Raw genomic sequence first — 16,190 nt, forward strand, 5'->3', positions numbered from 1 at the left:
GTTCCATCTGCAAAATGGGCATGAGGGCGTCTTCCTCCAAGCATTACCATCTCTATAACCATTTGTAGCAGCACCATCCATGATAACAAACAGGAGAAGAGCCCGTGAGATGCTGTGTCCCAGCACCCGATGGCTTGACCAGACCAGACCAGACCAGGCTCCTCTCCAGCCCCGTGTGCCCAGATTAATTCTCTCTCTCCCTCTCCGCAGCTGCCCATGATGGGAGGCGCCTTCATGGACTCGCCCAACGAAGACTTCAGCACGGAGTACTCCCTCTTTAACTCCTCCACCAATGTCCACGCGGCCTCCAGTGGCCAGGGCCAGCCGGAGGAGTCTCCGCGGTCCTCCAACGATGCGGTCCTGCTCTGGATTGCCATCATAGCGACCCTGGGGAACATTGTGGTGGTTGGGGTGGTGTACGCCTTCACCTTCTGAGGTTCGGGGCACCCACCAGCTCCGAGCCGGCTCAGCCTGTGCTGGGCTCATAGCAAGGCCAGGCTTTGCTGGGGACACTCGTGCTGTTGGCCTTTGGCTGGTTCCACCTTCTGGAACCAGGAGTTCTGACCACGCGCATGGCCTCTCCGGGGGCAGCGACCGTGCATTAGGAGTTCCCTCCAGCAGCTCCGATTTCCAGTGTTCCGGGCTGTGATCAAGCTGATCCCGAAAACATGGGCGTGTGGCCTCTGGCCCCTGGAGGCGCAATGGAGCAAAGCCTTTGCAAGGAGCCAAGTGGGGACTTTTTGAACCTATATTCCAAGAACGTAAGACCAGAGGAAATAGCCAGTTAGGTGTGAAATATGGACATGGTGGGACGATCGCTTGCTGGCAGTAAATAATCACGTATGTGTCTTGCTTTTATGCCAAGTTGCTGCACCTGGTGTGTGGGGTGCCCAGCAGGAGCAGCCGTCGGAACTGGAGTGTTTCCAGCCCAGCCGAGGTCTCTCACTCCGCCCTTTGGAATGTGGGTGGTGTGACCTGGGCCATAGAATGTTCTTTGTTTGACTTGGACAGGGCACCTTTGTCACCAGACACTTGGCCCCTTTTGAGACCCAGATGGATCAGGAAATCCAAGGACAGGGGGATGACTGGTGATGGGGTAGGATTTCCAGGGGTGGGGGGTTCTCGGCCGAACAGATTTGCCCTTCTTTTTCAGAAGAGAAGGACCTTCAGACTATAGTTGGGCAGAGCGGTCGAGTTCAGACCAGCCGCCAGCAGATGCTCTTTCCTCTCTGAGAACTTAGGATTTTAGAGATGGTGGCCTCACGCCCACCTGATCTTCTGACAGCGGGAGGGAGAGGCACGATTTGCCCGTGATCGCAGGGCACGTGACTGGCACTGTCAGAGCAGGGGGACGGGCCCCAGTGAAGCACTCCGTTAAGCAAATCCCTGCTTCTCAGCTGCCCTCGGGGAGAATGCCCAGAAGGTCTGGAAGCTGTCTGGGGTTAGGAGGGTGCACAGGGTGCTCAGACACCTGCATTTTACACTGGATCTGGCTCCCACATTATCTTGCAGACCTGGATGTGCTCTGTCCGAGTCAGCCTTTTTAACCTTCCTCCAAGTCAGTGGCTATGAGGGGGTGTTGGGGGAGTGGGGGTGGTCTCTGACCAGCAAGGGAGACTCCCGTGCAGACCAGCCCAGGATGGCTTGCCCTGGGGGAGGGGGCAGCATGGGGAAGGACTCGCTCTACTTCTGTCCTTAGGAAAGGCTTCCGCCCGGTAGCCCCCTTCCCCAGATAGCTGCCCTGTGCCAAGCAGAGTGGGGGAAGCTTACACGCAGCCTCCCTCGCCGGCGGGCCAGGAGCAATGCTGCCCTTGCTTTCTCTCTGTGCTGTGCAAAAGAGAATAAATGGTCCAAACTTCTCCTCAGTGGTGGGGAAACTTAAAAGACTGGATGGGAAGCCCTGGTGCTGTCTGGGACAATTGCAAAAAGGTGTCCTGTGTCCCTGTGGTCTCAGGAGACATGACTGTTCCTGATGACAGGCAAAGGGACATCTTAATTGTTCTGAGGCAGCCACTCGTCTGCGGGCTTGGTGCTGAGCTGCTGTGAAAACAGGATTAGCAGCCCAGCCTCCAGACCACGCCCGCAGACGGCCACCACCTCCTAGTAGCCATGTCTGTCCCTGCAGCCGTGCACGCATCCACCCACAAAGGCTTCAGCTCCAGTGGAGGCCATGAGTACAAAGCTGGCGTGACCTTTGTGGAGAGGGAGAAGGGTATGGGGGACCTTCAGCCTGGGCTCCCTCTGGAATCATTAACAGGGCCGTGCTCTCGGCAGGACAAGGTCAGGGTGGCAGGGACAGGGGCTGGGCTGGGCTGGGTGGTCAGCCATTGCGTGCCGGTCATCCCAGATGCTTCTCGAGCAAACCCTTCCCTGTCTCAAGCTCCCCACGTGTGCCCCATGAGCGAGGGCTTTCTGAGACAGGTGTCCTCATGAGAACCCAAGGAGAAAGTCCAGAGCTGGGGTGGAATGGGACCAAGGTGATGCTTGGCATCTTTGTGGGGGTCAGTGCAGCCCAGATATTCTGAGTCCTTACCTTCCGACCCTACATCCCCAACAGAGCCCTGTAGAGAGGGGGTGACTGCTCTCTGCTCTGCAAATGGCCTACGGTGATGGCCATCAGGGCTCTGGGGCTTCTGTGCGCTGTGACTGGGGAGGGGTGGAGCCTGTGGTCCCGGCTCAGAGCAGCAAGGACAGCCCTAGCGGGCCAGGGGTTCTCTGGGAAATTCTGGGCGCAGGGGGTCTCCCCCATGAAGGCTTTCTTTTCCCCTGGCATAAAGGCCAGTTAAATTCAACTCTCAAGGATTCTCCCTCTTGGGTCAGGGCTGCAGACACACAGCCTGGAGCTTAGGGCCCAGCTTGTCCAAACTCGGCATTGGGCAATTCTAGTGACCCGCTCAGGGTCACTCCCTCCCAGTCTCCTACAGTGTTTTGATCTGGTGTTTCCCCCCATCACCTGGATGACAGCGAGGATAGACGTCCCCTGAAGGGTAAAGAACGGGCTTCCCGCCAGAGGGGGCGCTGTGCTGTCCCTCCTGCCTTCCTCAGCTGAGCTCTGTGGTGGACGTTAGGTGACCGGCAGGAGGCGCTGTCTGAGCCTTGCGTCCAGGCGCCGTGCTAGACCCCCACGCGCACGTTTAATCCGTACGATTACCTTACAGCATCGTTGCTCCAATGCATGGAGAACCAGAAGCTCAGAGGAGCAGAGGAACTTGTCCAGGGCCACACAGTGTGAATGTGACAAGCTGGGACTTGAGGCTGGACCCTCCGCCTCTAGAGGTAGCCTCTTTCCGCCACAACGTGCCACCTTCAGTGGCTGGGGTGGCACCTCCAGGCCTCATTTAAGCCAGGCTCTGGGTCTACAGAGGCCATTTCCCCAAGGTCCCATGTCATGGTGTGACCCGGGGCCAGCTCTGGCTTCCTCCACAGGCAGAAGTCTAACCGTCCTCAGAATGCGGCACGCTCGTCCCCCTGCTGGTTGCCCCGTCTCTGTCCAAGCTTCAAGGATGGTGGTCCCTGTCACCTGCCCCTCTCTTTAAAGCTGAGCACAAGTGGTTTCTTTGTGGCCAGAGACGTAACCAGAAAGCAGATTTCTTGGGACACGTACAGAAGACCCCCGGCTCCAACCCAGAGCCCAACAGAGGAGCCCACACGAGGAGTGAGGCTCGCGTAGCCGGATTGCCGAGGACAGTCGGGACGGTCCGTCCGGTGGGTGAGGCTCCAGCCCAGGCTCAGGCGTCCTGTTGAGCCCAGACTCTCCCAAGCAGGCAGGACGGTGTTCCTCTCGCAGACCCCAGCCTGAGGCTCCGATCCGGCTTCTCCTGGGAGAGGTTGGCCCAGAGCCCACCCGGACATAATGGGCCAGTGCTGAGGAAGAAGCTGCTTCCATAGCTGCTCTTCAGAGAAGGCTCCTGCGTTTGCCGGAAAGTTCTCCATGCTTGGCCCTCCACATGCCTCCCCGTCTTCCCTCCGCAAGCCGTAGGGGTCCCATACCGTTCGTCTGCATGTGGAACACTCCACCGAACAGAACGACACCTGATTTAGGAGGCTGGACCCATGTCCCCCGAGCTCTGGAGGAGAGGCCGGAGGACACGGTAGCCTGCCATGTTCTGAGTGGATTCCAGCTCTTGCGTGGGCCTGGACGACATCATTGCTCTGCTGTCCCTCCCTCCTCCTGAGGTCTGGGTCAAGGGGGCAGATGAAATTCCCCTAACCCCCCCCACACCCTTCAGAGAGAGACAGTTCCTCTCCTTTCGGGAGATCCCTGGGATCCGAGGGAGAAAGGGAGAGCAGGCCAGGACCCCTGGCTGGAGAGGCGATAGGCCATTGTCCAGCTTGTTCTAAAGGGAAGGCCTGGATGCCAGCCAGACCACTAACATATGTCAGAATCCCTCCCTGGAGACTGCGGACACTCGGCTGTCGTCTGCTCTGCCGCCCGATTCCTTCCAGACAGATGCTCCTGTTCTCCTTCCAAGAGCATGACCCCTGCTCATCATTAGCAGAGAAATCACTGATAATGATTATCCTATTTGTCGTGCATCTTCCTTGTGTTGTGCTCTGTTCCTATGCCGTTTACTTGTCAACTCACCCCTCGGAGGCAGAAGAGAGGTGCGGAGACGTGCGTGTTATTATGATCCCATTTTTCTGATGAGAAAACTGAGAACTCACATCTACAGAGCTGGGATTCTGATCCACCTGCTCTCCAGGCTCTGCAGGCTGGACGGCTGCCCTGTGTCTCCCTGCTCTGCACCGTGAGCCCTCTGGAATAGGCCGTCCTGGGAACAGGGACTCCGAGGCTGGGGCTTTTTGGGTCTCGGATCACGGTAGGTCCTGGAAGGGGGACAGGAGTGGTGCCCACGTGTTTAGCAGTCTGAGAGCCTCACAGCAGTAGGAGGTGTTAGGAGCTTCCAATCAGGACCTGTAATAATAGGGAGGGCGAATGGGGCCACACGGGAAAGGAGGGGAGACCTGGCGAGTCTCTGGCTGCCTGGTCCAGGACATCATCTCCCAGCCTGCTGCGCATTCACCGGGGAGCAGGGATGGCCCTGGATTACCAGCGCCAGCCCCGGGAGAGGCACCATGCTCTTTGCCAGCTGTCACCAGGCCCCCTCTGCCATGTCCTGGTACCTGCCCTTTGAGCATCCCTAGAGCGGGCCCCAGGTGGGCTGGGATGTCCTGATGGGACGACCAAGGGGCTGTGCTCAGAGAGCCAAAGGGAGCAATCGGAGCCGGAATGTTCTGTAGGGGCCTGGCCTACCTCTCCCACCCCATCCATCATTCAGGGACAGGGATAAGGGACAGGCTGGCTGAGCTGAGCGCTGAGAGCCCAGAGGAACGGAGCTTATCGTCTCCAAGTGGGAAAAGGAGGCTCTCCGAGGAACCCAGGTCATCAGCATCAAGCAGCAGTCAGATGTCTCCAGAAAGTCACTTCTAAGATTAGACATTGGACAGTTTCTTTCCCCTTTCGGGGGTGGGGGGGCTTGCTGGGGACAAGACAGTGCAAACCACAGGGACTGAAGAGAGGAAGAAGATCCCCTAGAGTGAAAAGAGGGCAGCTGCCAGGAATGTAATCGAAAGTCTGGGAAATTGGCTGCAGCAATTTCGGAATGTACGTTTGTGCTGTTCTTCTGAGTCACTGGGAAAGTCGTATATAGAGAATAAAATCAGAGGAAGCCTTTGGAGAGGGGGGACAGGGTGCCCAGTACCTAGGACGTACGCCGCGCCCATCCTTCGGCCACGGTCCAGGCTTGCACCTGCCAGCATCTGTCCAGATGCTTTAATGAGGCTCCGGCCTTCACCTCTGGGTCCTTTCACCAGGCCACCTCCTGCCTTCCGGGAAGGAGGGCTGAGGCCCTTCCTGCCTTGGGATTAAATCCTGACAGATACACGAGGTGTATTTGCAGGGAACTTGTGCGCACAACAGTTGGGGGAAATCCAGAGCCTTATTCATGGAGCCCCCCCATGTGGGTAAGCAGCCACCTGTGACCCCAGTGTGTGTCCCACAGGGGGCTTCAGGAACGAGAGAATCAAGCAGCCCAGAGGATTCTGACCACGGCCCTGTAAACTTGTAGGAAGGGTGTCCCAGACTTTCATGCTTGAGGGGACAGAGTGTCCGAGGGGTTTGGGGGAGTTTGCCAGCTCAGGCTGGTGGGCAGGAGATCGGAGTCCTGAGCCCAGAGCATCTGTGTAGCAACGTGTCTGAACAATTAGCCCAGTGGGTCTCAACCTGGGAAAATTCTGTCCAGGGGACCTTCAACGATGTGCAGAGACAATTTTGATTTTCACGACTTGTTGGGAGTTGATATTCTACTGGCGTCTGGTGGATAGAAGCCACGATGCCGCCGAGCTCCCCCAGCAACAAAGAATTCATGATGCGGCCCCAGGCACCAACAGCACCGAGGTGGGGAAACCCGGCGCCAGGCAATGCTGTCTCGGAATCCAAAAATATAGGAGTTCTCCAGAGTTCCGCTTTTCCCCGTTTGCGAGTCCTGGAATAAACCAGAGCTCCTCTGGGCAACAGCAGTGATCGTGGCTGTGGCCCCGAGTCCCGGCAATCCCATCGGAGGGCAGTAGACCGCCTGCTGAGTCCTCTGGGCACCCACGGACCCTCCATCCCCACCGTCTTGGGCTTTCAAGGGGAGACACGGCCTGGGTGGAGGAAGCCCTACGCAGGGAATGGGAAGGCGGGGCTGAACTTGACCTTGTCCAGATAACTTGGTCTCTGGGACCTGGAGGGACCTGACCTCCACCAGGCATTTGAGCAGCACTGTTGGGATGGGGGAGTGGGCTGGGGTCGGGAGCGGAGGGGAGCTTAGACGGGCTGAGGACGGGAGGGTCCGCCTCCCTCTCTGGGCGAACCTGCATCTTCACCTTGTGTGTGACTGTTTGCCACCATCCCGCCCAGTCCCCTGCCCCCCTCCACCCGCCTGAAGGCATAGTCACACTTTCTACTATTTAAAGTTTTACGGGAACCTTATTCTGGTAACAAACTGCTTTCCACAGACCCGTTCTTCCTGCAGAGAGAATCAGAGATGTTTCTGGGTCTGGCGAACGTTTTCGTAATCAACTTGTAAGTAGTTTACTTAATAATAATGATAATAAAAGGTATTTATCTATTCTTGTAATTCTTTGCTACTCAAGCCCCCTGGTTTCACGATGAGATCACTAACTTTTACTACAGTGAAAAGGCGATTTCTTAATGTAGGCCTGCAGTGTGCTCTTTGAGAAGTCTCTGACCTTGATGGACGTAAAACTGTGGCTGTGCGATCGTGTCCCTCTGTCAGCAATGTTCGATTTTGTCCTTTTCTATCATGGTCATTAAAAAACAAACTTGAATGTCTAAGTGTTTGAATCCAGCCTGTGCTTTACATCCCAGCAAGGATGCTGTCTGTTCATCGCAGCGACGCCCAGCTCTAGGGCACCTCCATCCTGGTGCTCCTGCCCCCACTGGAGGCAGGATGACCCCCCTCTTCCCCACACTCCTCCCCAGCCTCGCCCCTACAGGGGGCAGCGGGGAGCAGATCCCCAGAGCTGCGTCCATTTACCTCGCATCAGGAGCCCTCCCCAGGTATGTCCTCCCAGAGCAAGGGGTATCTTACTCAAGTTTTTAATTCCCCCGCACCTAGCCCTGTGTCTGGCTCACGGTAAACACCCGACATTCAGGGGATGAATGAATGATATCCAGAAGACCAGCCTAATACATTTCCACAGAACAGCAGACGGTGAGCCTGCACTTAACAGGTTCATTCATTCACGGGTAAGAGCAAACAGAAAGCCAACAGAAACAGGCTTCTGCGCAGGTCTGAGCTCTTTACCTCTGTCTGATGTGGGGTTCAAACCCACAACCCTGGGATCACGACTGAGCCAAAGGCAACCGCGTAATCAGCTGAGCCTCCACACGTAGCTCCATACGTAGGCTCCATACGTAGCCTCCACAACACCACAGCACCAGTATGAAGTAGGTACTATTGTTATCCTGTTTCTGTTTTTACAAAAGGGGAAACAGGAGGCAGGAGGCGTTTCCTGGCCCCATGTAGTATAGCTGGCAGGTGGCAGGACTGGGACCAGAATCCAGGCTGGGCTCCGAGTCCACATTCTAACGGCTGTAAATGCCCCCCATTTGTTGAGCACCGACTGTGGGTTCCTTGTGCGGGGAGCAGGGATGCCGGGCCAGCCTCTGTCCTCAAACCCATGCTTGAGGGGGCGAGAGGCTCAAAGACGGTCACTGTCAGGGTCGCATGCCACAGTGATAAGGGACCCTGTGCTGGCTCTGCAGCAGGGCCCCCACCAAGGGATCCAGAGCAGGGCACCAGCGGGGCTCAGCTGATTACACAGCTGCCTTTGGCTCGGTCGCGATCCCAGGGTTGTGGGTTCGAACCCCACATCAGAGTCTCTGCTTGGCTGGGAGCCTGCTTCTCCCTCTGCCCACCGCTCCCCCTGCCTGTGGCCTTGTGACCTGTGTCGACCAAGAGGTTTGGGCAGGACTGACATTGATTCAATCCTGGGTGTAAGCCTCGGGAAGGCTGACAGGTTGCTGGGGCGCTCGGGGGGCTCCTTCAGTGATGTTTCCAGCTCTTGATCTCAGTTCAGGTGTCGATCCCAGGGTCGTGAGTTCAGGCCCTGTGTTGGGCTCCATGCTGGTTGGGCATAGAACCTGCTTTAAAGAGAGAGAGAGAAGGCTTGTCATTTCTTGTCTTTTTTTTTTTTTTTTTTTTTAAGATTTGATTTATTTCCTCATGAGAGAGAGACTGAGAGGCAGAGGGAGAAGCAGGTTCCCCATGTAGCAGGGAGCCCGAGGCAGGACTTGATCCCAGGACCCCAGGATCATGACCTGAGCCAAAGGCAGACGCCTAACCGACTGAGCCACCCCGGTGCCCTTTGTTTCCTGTCTTGATGACTTTGAAATCCTGGGCCAGGTCTAGCCAAGGCTATCCTGCTAGAAGGGGGAAGTGAGCCAGTGGAGTAGAGAGGTTCAAGGAAAAGAAGGTGCTACAGGGGTTCCCTAGGCAGCAAGTAAGTCAAGTAGATCACTGAAGGCTGCCGGGAGGAGATAAGATGCAACCTCGAGTGGGCTGTGGCTTTGGAATATCGGTGAGGTTCGGTGGGGCAGGCACCGGGGTCCATGAGACACCCTTGGTGCAAAACGGTGGTTTATTAAAGCACAGGGACAGGACCCGTGGGCAGAAAGAGCTGCAGCCCAGGGGTTGTGAGGGGTGGCTGATTATACACCACGGGGTTGGGGGAGGTAAGGAAAAAGGGAGGTTTCAAAAGAACTTTCATATGCTAGAGCGGACCTGCCAGAGACTGGAGGCCTTGCCATTGCCAAGTTCAGGTTGTTTACCCCGCTAGTAAGGCATTAACACTGAGATAGTTGGAAGCTTCCTGGAGGAACTTTGCCCTCTGTCCAGCTTTTCCCTCTGCCCGCTGCAATTGTCTTTCAGTGACTGTAGGTTATAAAGGCTTTAATTGTATCTACATTTCCTTCTGGAAGCTGGGTTACTGGTACAATGCTTTGTTCTTGTGCATCGCTAAGACGTTTGTACACCGAGGGACTCCTATCTTGCAGGATTGTCATCTCTGTAAGTTTAACTATTTGTTTTTCCTTTCCTTAGCTTCAGGGCACTCAGGGTGCATGAGGAATGTCACCTAGATGCCATGGGGAGGGGTTGTGTCAGCTTCTGCTTTGTCTTCCGCTGGCCTTCTGTCCCTCATCATAAGAAGAAGCAGGTGCACAGCAGAGGGGTACATGGGTGCTGGGGGGGTGGGTTGGGAGGTCAGGATGGAGCCTGGAGGTCAAAGCAATAATGGGGATAAGGCTGATAGGCAGATAAAGCCAGCTTGAAGGGGCCCTGAATGTCAGGGTTGGGGGGTCATGGTAGGCACTGGGCTGCCATCAACTGTCCCCATGCAGGGCTGGTCCTCGGAGTGGAGGGGACACAGTGTCTGGAAGAGGAAGGCAGCATGGAGCTGAGAAGTGACTCTTGATTCTGTCTCAAACCAGCTCCTCCAGCTATCTTCCTGGTATCAGCCCCCCCCACCCCGAACCCTGCCTTCTTGCCTCTGGCCAAAGCCTTGAGTCTTTGTCCCCATCAAACAGTGTGCAAAGATGGCAAAGATGGCTCTCCCATCTGCGCTCCCGCAGCCCAGCGACCCTGTTCTCGAGAACTGATGAGGTGCATCACTTAGGAACCACTAAGAAAGCCACAGCAAGGTTTCTAATGAAAAGAAGGTGGCAGCCACAGCCCAGCACGGCTGCATTTGTTTCAGGAGTCCACTGCCAAACGCGCCCCCAGGGAAAATGGGCCCTGCTCCCCGCCCCCACCGCTGCCACGCTTTAGCGTTTATACTAAAGTTTTGGTTTTACAAATTTGGTTTGTAAAGACATAGGTTTGCATTCTATTTGACGGCTCCCAATCCATCTTGGGATTTTGATGGTTTGAAATGGGTTTGCTGGCTCTGAATGTGAACATGTCCAACATCCAGCCCGCGAAGAAATTAACATTCCAGCGGGCACGACTCTCCTGTCCAGGAGCCAGTCGGTCGCTGAGTTGGTGGGGGAGGCGTACTCCCTTCTCCTGGGTAAGCCAGCCTGTCCCCTTTGGCTTACCCTCGTGTACCCCCCCCCCCGTGCCCAGCCCAGACATGGCACTGTGTCACACTTCACGCCAGCGGGTGAATAAATAAACCAGAGCAGATGAAATGAAGAAACACATCGCCCTTGGGTGCCAGCATCACCCTGGAGCTGTCTGAGCTGAGAGGGGAGGAGGGAGAAGCGGAGTCGGGGAGGGACAACTCCCGGGATGGTGGTGGGGCCCCTCCCCGGGGGTTCTGGCCGCAGCCCTGCCCGTTCCTGTCGCCTAGCTCCGAAGCCTGCCCTCCCTGGTGATTTTCCGTTTGGCCAGGGTTGGCCTCTAAAGTCGGGTCCTGCGGAGCGCTAGCCTGACCCGGGCAGCAGAAATGGCTGATGATGAATATTCATACAAGTTAGGCTGCGGGGGCCTTTTCTGCAAAGGACACAAATCCCATGAACCACCATGGTAACCGCACTTGCCAGGAGCTGCTCTGGGGATTTGCAAAGCTCTTTCCCACCCAGCATTGATCTTCGGGGCGGGCGGAAAGGGAGGGGGTGCGGCTCCAGTGCTGGGCCCCTCCCATCCAACATCCACCTGCTTCGGCCACACCTCGGTCTGGGCGGGGCACTGACAGGCCCAGGGAACAAGGCAGGACCCCCTCTCCCTTGCAATTTCCTGGGTGATAGCAGCGCCTTTATACTAATAAAGTGACTCCAGGGGCGCTCCCCCTACCTCCTGGGTGGGGGCTGGTCACCAGAAAGCCCTTGACCTTGGAACTTTCAGCCCCACCCCCATCCTCTGAGGGAAGCTCAGGGGCTAGAGATAAGGAATCCATCCTGCCTGCTCCAAGACACACCACAGAATCCCTCAACTAGAGGGTTGGGAGAACTCCAAGTGGGGGAACTCCTCCACAGGCCAGGGGTGGTGCACCCCAAACTCCCTGGGGAGGGAGGATCCTGCCCAGGACCCTTTCCAGCCCCGTCCTGTATCCCCTGTGACATGGCATCCTTTATCACACACCCGTACACATGGCAAGTATTTCCCTGCGTTCTGTGAGCTGTTGTAGCAAATCATCAGAACTGACAAAGGTGGTGTGTGAACAGCAGGTCAGACACAAGTGTGGGGACCCTGGGGACCATCCGACATTGGGGCAGTCTGGTGGGTCTGAGCCCGGAAGCCTCCAGGTAGTTCGCCTCAGAATGGAATGAAAGCCCAGGCCCCCCCACCCCGCAGACATCCGAGAGTCAAGAACCCCACACACGTCCACATGTTCTGCGTCAGAAGTAGTGTACACAGAGCAACCGTTTTCATTCTATAACGTCAAGTGGTGACGAATGTTTGGACCACAGCAAAGAGGCGGGAAGGGGGTGCCTGGTTTGGGGGAGGGTTGTCAGGAACCCGGGGAAGGCCCAGCAGAAGTTCGAGTGTGAGGCTAGCACCCCAGGTCACCACTGTCAGCAGGGCAGCCCTGAGTGCACCCCACTTGTGCGAGCGTGACAGGAGGGAGCAGGGAGGAGATGGGGAGGGGGCAGGTGCCGCAGGAGTCGGGACGCAAGTAGAGTCAGGAGTGACCAAGTGCAAAGCCAGGGTCCGTGGACATGCCGGGAGGCCAGCTGTATCTGCCAGCCGGCGACTCTCCAAAGTCCCCCCTCCCGCAGAGACCCCACAACAGAGGCCCCGTCCTTCCCCACGATGACATTTCTGGGGAAATGGCTTTAAGCCTTGAGAAAGGCTCTCTGAAATTGTAGGTCGTACAGAGACACAGGGAGGGTTCACGGTGTAAGTCCCCCCCACCTTTTTAGTAAATGCTTTTAAGAAAAGGAGATGAGGGGCCCGTGTCAGGTGTTGGGTAGAAAGACAGTTCTTCGGGCAGCCCCGAGCTTTTCCAGATAGGAATCCAAAGGAGCTGAAGGACCCTGGGGACCGGTCTTTGGCTGCTGGAGACCATGCAAAGTCTCTCGGGGTGGGGCTTTGAACAGAGCCAGCCAGAGCCAGGAGAGCTGTTTGCTGTTCTCAAAACTCCTGCTTGCAGGGGAGAAGTGTGGGGCTAGCTCCAACCAGCGACCCGAGGTGCCCACCACCCTGGGGGGCTGGGGGAGAAGGGTTTCGGACTCAGTTCTGACAAAGTATAGTCTGGTCCCAGAAGGGCCTCGGAAATGACACCCTTCCTCCATTCGTCCCACAAGCGTTCAGCAAGCCTCCAAGCTGAGCTAGACACGCCAGACTACTTACGTCCCCCAAGGGGCCGCCAGGGCCCTCACTGAAGGTTCTGAAGTCCTACTCAGAGACATGCCCCAGTTCCCATCCTCAGCCCCCCAAAATCAAGCCTCTGCTTGAGCATCTGCAAGCACCTTATTGCCAGCAGGGTCCACATGTGTGGGAGACGGGGCAGGGAGTAATGTCTTGGGTGCGTGCCTGGTGGGGCCCCTTACCTCGTTGGCCTCTTCTAAGTAGAGAGGGCCACCCTGCATGACTCTGGCGGGTGCCCCTGGGGGGGCACCTCCAGCCTTCAAGATCCCCTGCTGGGTTCCAGGGCAGGTGTGTGCCCATGGACTGCCTACATCTGCTGCCCCCCCCCCTTTAGCATAGCACTCTCTCCATCTGTGTACTGGGTTCATCCCAGGCCCCGTGGCCACAGTGACACATACAGGGTGGGCACAGGCTTCGGGCCCAGCCCGCTGTGACACTTTATACCCCTGGCCCCAGTGACTGGGTCAGCGATGGTCATGCAACCAAGCACAAGTAGGCAGAATGGTAGCTTGACTTGTAAGGGAACACCAGGAAGATTCTCTGCTGCGTGGAAAGTCACGAGGACATGAGTCTGCATTGGCCACCTGCCATCTTGCCCCCATAAGGAGAACCATCAAAGAATGACACAGAGGACACAGAACACAGACATGAAAAGAAACATTGGTTCCTCATGGGTCTGACTGGATTCCTGGATCAAGCCATTCCTGAAAGTTGACCTTCAGGATTCTCAGCTGCATGAACTAATAAATTCCCTGTATGTCTGAACTGGTTTGAGTTGGGGTTCTGCCCCTTGTAATAGTCTTCACTGACACTCCATTTCTGCTGTCTGTCTTTTAACCCCTATGACAGTGGGCCCGCCCCTAAGGTGACAAGCTCCAGGGGCCTCATCCTATTCAACATCAACCATCCTGGACTCTCTGGCCTTGCTGCCACCTGTTTTTGCTCTCGCCTGGCTCCCCATTTTTCTGGTGGCTTGCACTCTGCGTATGACCACAGGCTCAGCTTTTCTGGCTTGACACATCACCCCTGGCCTTAGTCTTGTCCATTGGCCTCTGATGGTCCCAGGTACGGCACACCAATGAGTTCTCAGCACCTAGGGCCTGAGCCTGTCTCAGCGTGTTATAGCCTTCCTTTGGGTCAGGCCCCCGAAGAATGACAGCCTGTCAGACGGCGCCTTCCCTATATTTCCCTCATCAGTAGAATGTTGCGGGATTGGGAGGGAGCAGTCCCAACACCGTCTCGTGCCATTACTGTTGCTTTAGGAAGCCTAACGAAACTAGCACATGCCCAGTGCTCCATAGTTTACAGAGTTCCTTGACCTACATTTTCCGATTCGATCTTGTCACACCCCTGAGCCTCTCTGCCAGGAATCCCTCCCAGCATTTGCATACTTTGGCTTGTTCCGATGCAGGATGCTTTGCCCCCCCCCCCCCAACTGTGACACTAGCCTCCTGCCGTCTAACTAAGTGGCTTTGCCCACTTGGAGAGGGCAGCTGGAGAAGCCTGAGCCTGCTTCCCCGCTGCCCACCCCTGGGGTGGCCCTTAACCTGTGACTGACAGGTGCTGCTCCTTCCCCTCTAACCAGAGAGAGAAATTACATCTCCAAGCTCCCTGCAGGATAAGGTGGAGACTGCCCTCTGCAGGGCTTTTCCTGAAACTGCTACGCTGGCTTTGCTTTCTGCACTTCCCCATCTTCCTCCCAAGTCTCCCAACGTGCCCAGAAGAACTTCCTTCCTAAATCACTTGCACATGAGGCTTGTCTCGGGTCTGTTTCTGGAGAACACATCTTAAGCCTTCACCCTAACTTCTCTGAGAGCTAGATCCATTCACTTCCATCGTACAGATGGGAAAGTTGCAGCTCAGAGAGGTTAGGTGACTTGTCCAATGTCACATAGCCAGCTCAAACCCACTTCTTATGGACCCCACAACCTAAGCAGCCTCTTCCTGCATGGATCAATAAGGCACCCGAAGCTGCCACCAGCGGTTAGTCCCCATAAGCTAGGCTTCGACGTGTTCTGTCCTGTCTCATCACGGTGCGTGTCACAGTGGTCTGCAGGCACTATGGACCCCCCCAGCCTCACGTTCATGGCCAGAGCCTCAGGGAGCTCTCTGCGGCCCCGACTCATTGTGGGTCTCTACCATCAGCAGCCATAGCCCCGCATCCTGTTCCTTGTTTCATGAGTCAGTAGTATGGCTCCTGAGATGGACACCCTCACCCGTCCCTTTCTAGACCCCTGAAGGGCACCGATACACAGCAGCCGTCCCGGGACACAGGCGCAGCTGTGACTGCTTCCCAGGCAGAGAGATGCTGGCCACAGGCATCAGCGTTGAAGTCGAATCTTCAGCCTGTGGATCTGAACCATCTTGTTGATATGAACCAACGTTCACGAAGTGTCCATTTTGTGGCATCATGCATGTCGAGTCAAAGCCAAGCAATCTGCATGTCTTAGGTGAATGTTATTTCTAAAAACCACAAACTAAGAATAAGTAACTAAAAGAAAAAAAAAAAAAGGAATGCTAAATCATCAATATTCAGGTGCCCTTTGAACACCACAGGGGTGGGGGCACCAACCCCACCCACAGCTGGAAATCTGCATACACCTTCTTTTTTTTTTTCTTTTTTTTTTTTTTAAGATTTTATTTATTTGTCAGAGAGAGCGCAAGCACAGGCAGAGAGAGTGGCAGGCAGAGTCAGAGGGAGAAGCAGGCTCCCTGCGGAGCAAGGAGCCCGATGTGGGACTCGATCCCAGGACGCTGGGATCATGACCTGAGCCGAAGGCAGCCGCTTAACCAACTGAGCCACCCAGGCGTCCCCTGCATACACCTTCTGACTCCTCCCAAATTTAACTCCTGATAGCCTGCCATCGACTGAGCCCAACTGATAACATAAACCATCAACTGATATGTATTTTGTGTGTCGTGTGTATTGGGTTCTGGATTCTTACAATGAAGTAAGCCAGGGAGGAGAAAATGTTATTAAGAAAACCACAAGGAAGAGAAAGGACATTTGCAGAGCTGGACTGTATTTATTGGAAAAACTCTGTCTCGCACACCGCACAGTTCAAACCCGTGTGATTTAGAAGCCGAGGAAAGTTTAGGATTTGCCAGTCTTACTGCACTCGTCTGTTATGCATACACAGGAAGGTCCAAGGGATTAAGAATTCCATTTGCGTAGAGTTAAAAAACCATATGTTCTATGACAAAGGGCATTGAAGATGGACAAAGCACAAATATTATGTATTTGCTGTACGGAGAATAAAAAGAGATTTAATTTTCTGTATTTAAAAGCTGCATAATGAAAACTTGTTTCCATTAACTTAGGGGGCGAAAACATTCTTGTTACAAAGCCACTTAGGAGATTTCCTTGTGTCC

At 55.5% G+C, this 16,190-nt stretch overlaps 1 protein-coding gene and 1 long non-coding RNA gene across 2 annotated transcripts in view; both read left to right on the top strand.

Moving 5' to 3' along the window:
- C7H14orf132 (chromosome 7 C14orf132 homolog) overlaps positions 1-7,329 on the top strand; it is a 50,931-nt gene extending 43,602 nt beyond the window's left edge. The window contains exons 2-3 of the mRNA XM_059183035.1: positions 211-5,801; positions 5,838-7,329. Coding sequence (XP_059039018.1) covers positions 211-435 — 225 coding nt within the window. The 3' untranslated portion in view covers positions 436-5,801; positions 5,838-7,329. The remainder of the gene's footprint in view (positions 1-210; positions 5,802-5,837) is intronic.
- A 2,070-nt stretch (positions 7,330-9,399) lies between these two features.
- Positions 9,400-10,395, top strand: LOC131836959 (uncharacterized). Its single transcript, XR_009355858.1, has 2 exons — positions 9,400-9,575; positions 9,908-10,395. It is a non-coding gene; the product is annotated as an uncharacterized LOC131836959 (long non-coding RNA).
- The last annotated feature ends 5,795 nt before the right edge of the window (positions 10,396-16,190 follow it).

Source organism: Mustela lutreola, chromosome 7 (assembly GCF_030435805.1).
Source record: "Mustela lutreola isolate mMusLut2 chromosome 7, mMusLut2.pri, whole genome shotgun sequence".
Taxonomy (NCBI): domain Eukaryota; kingdom Metazoa; phylum Chordata; class Mammalia; order Carnivora; family Mustelidae; genus Mustela; species Mustela lutreola.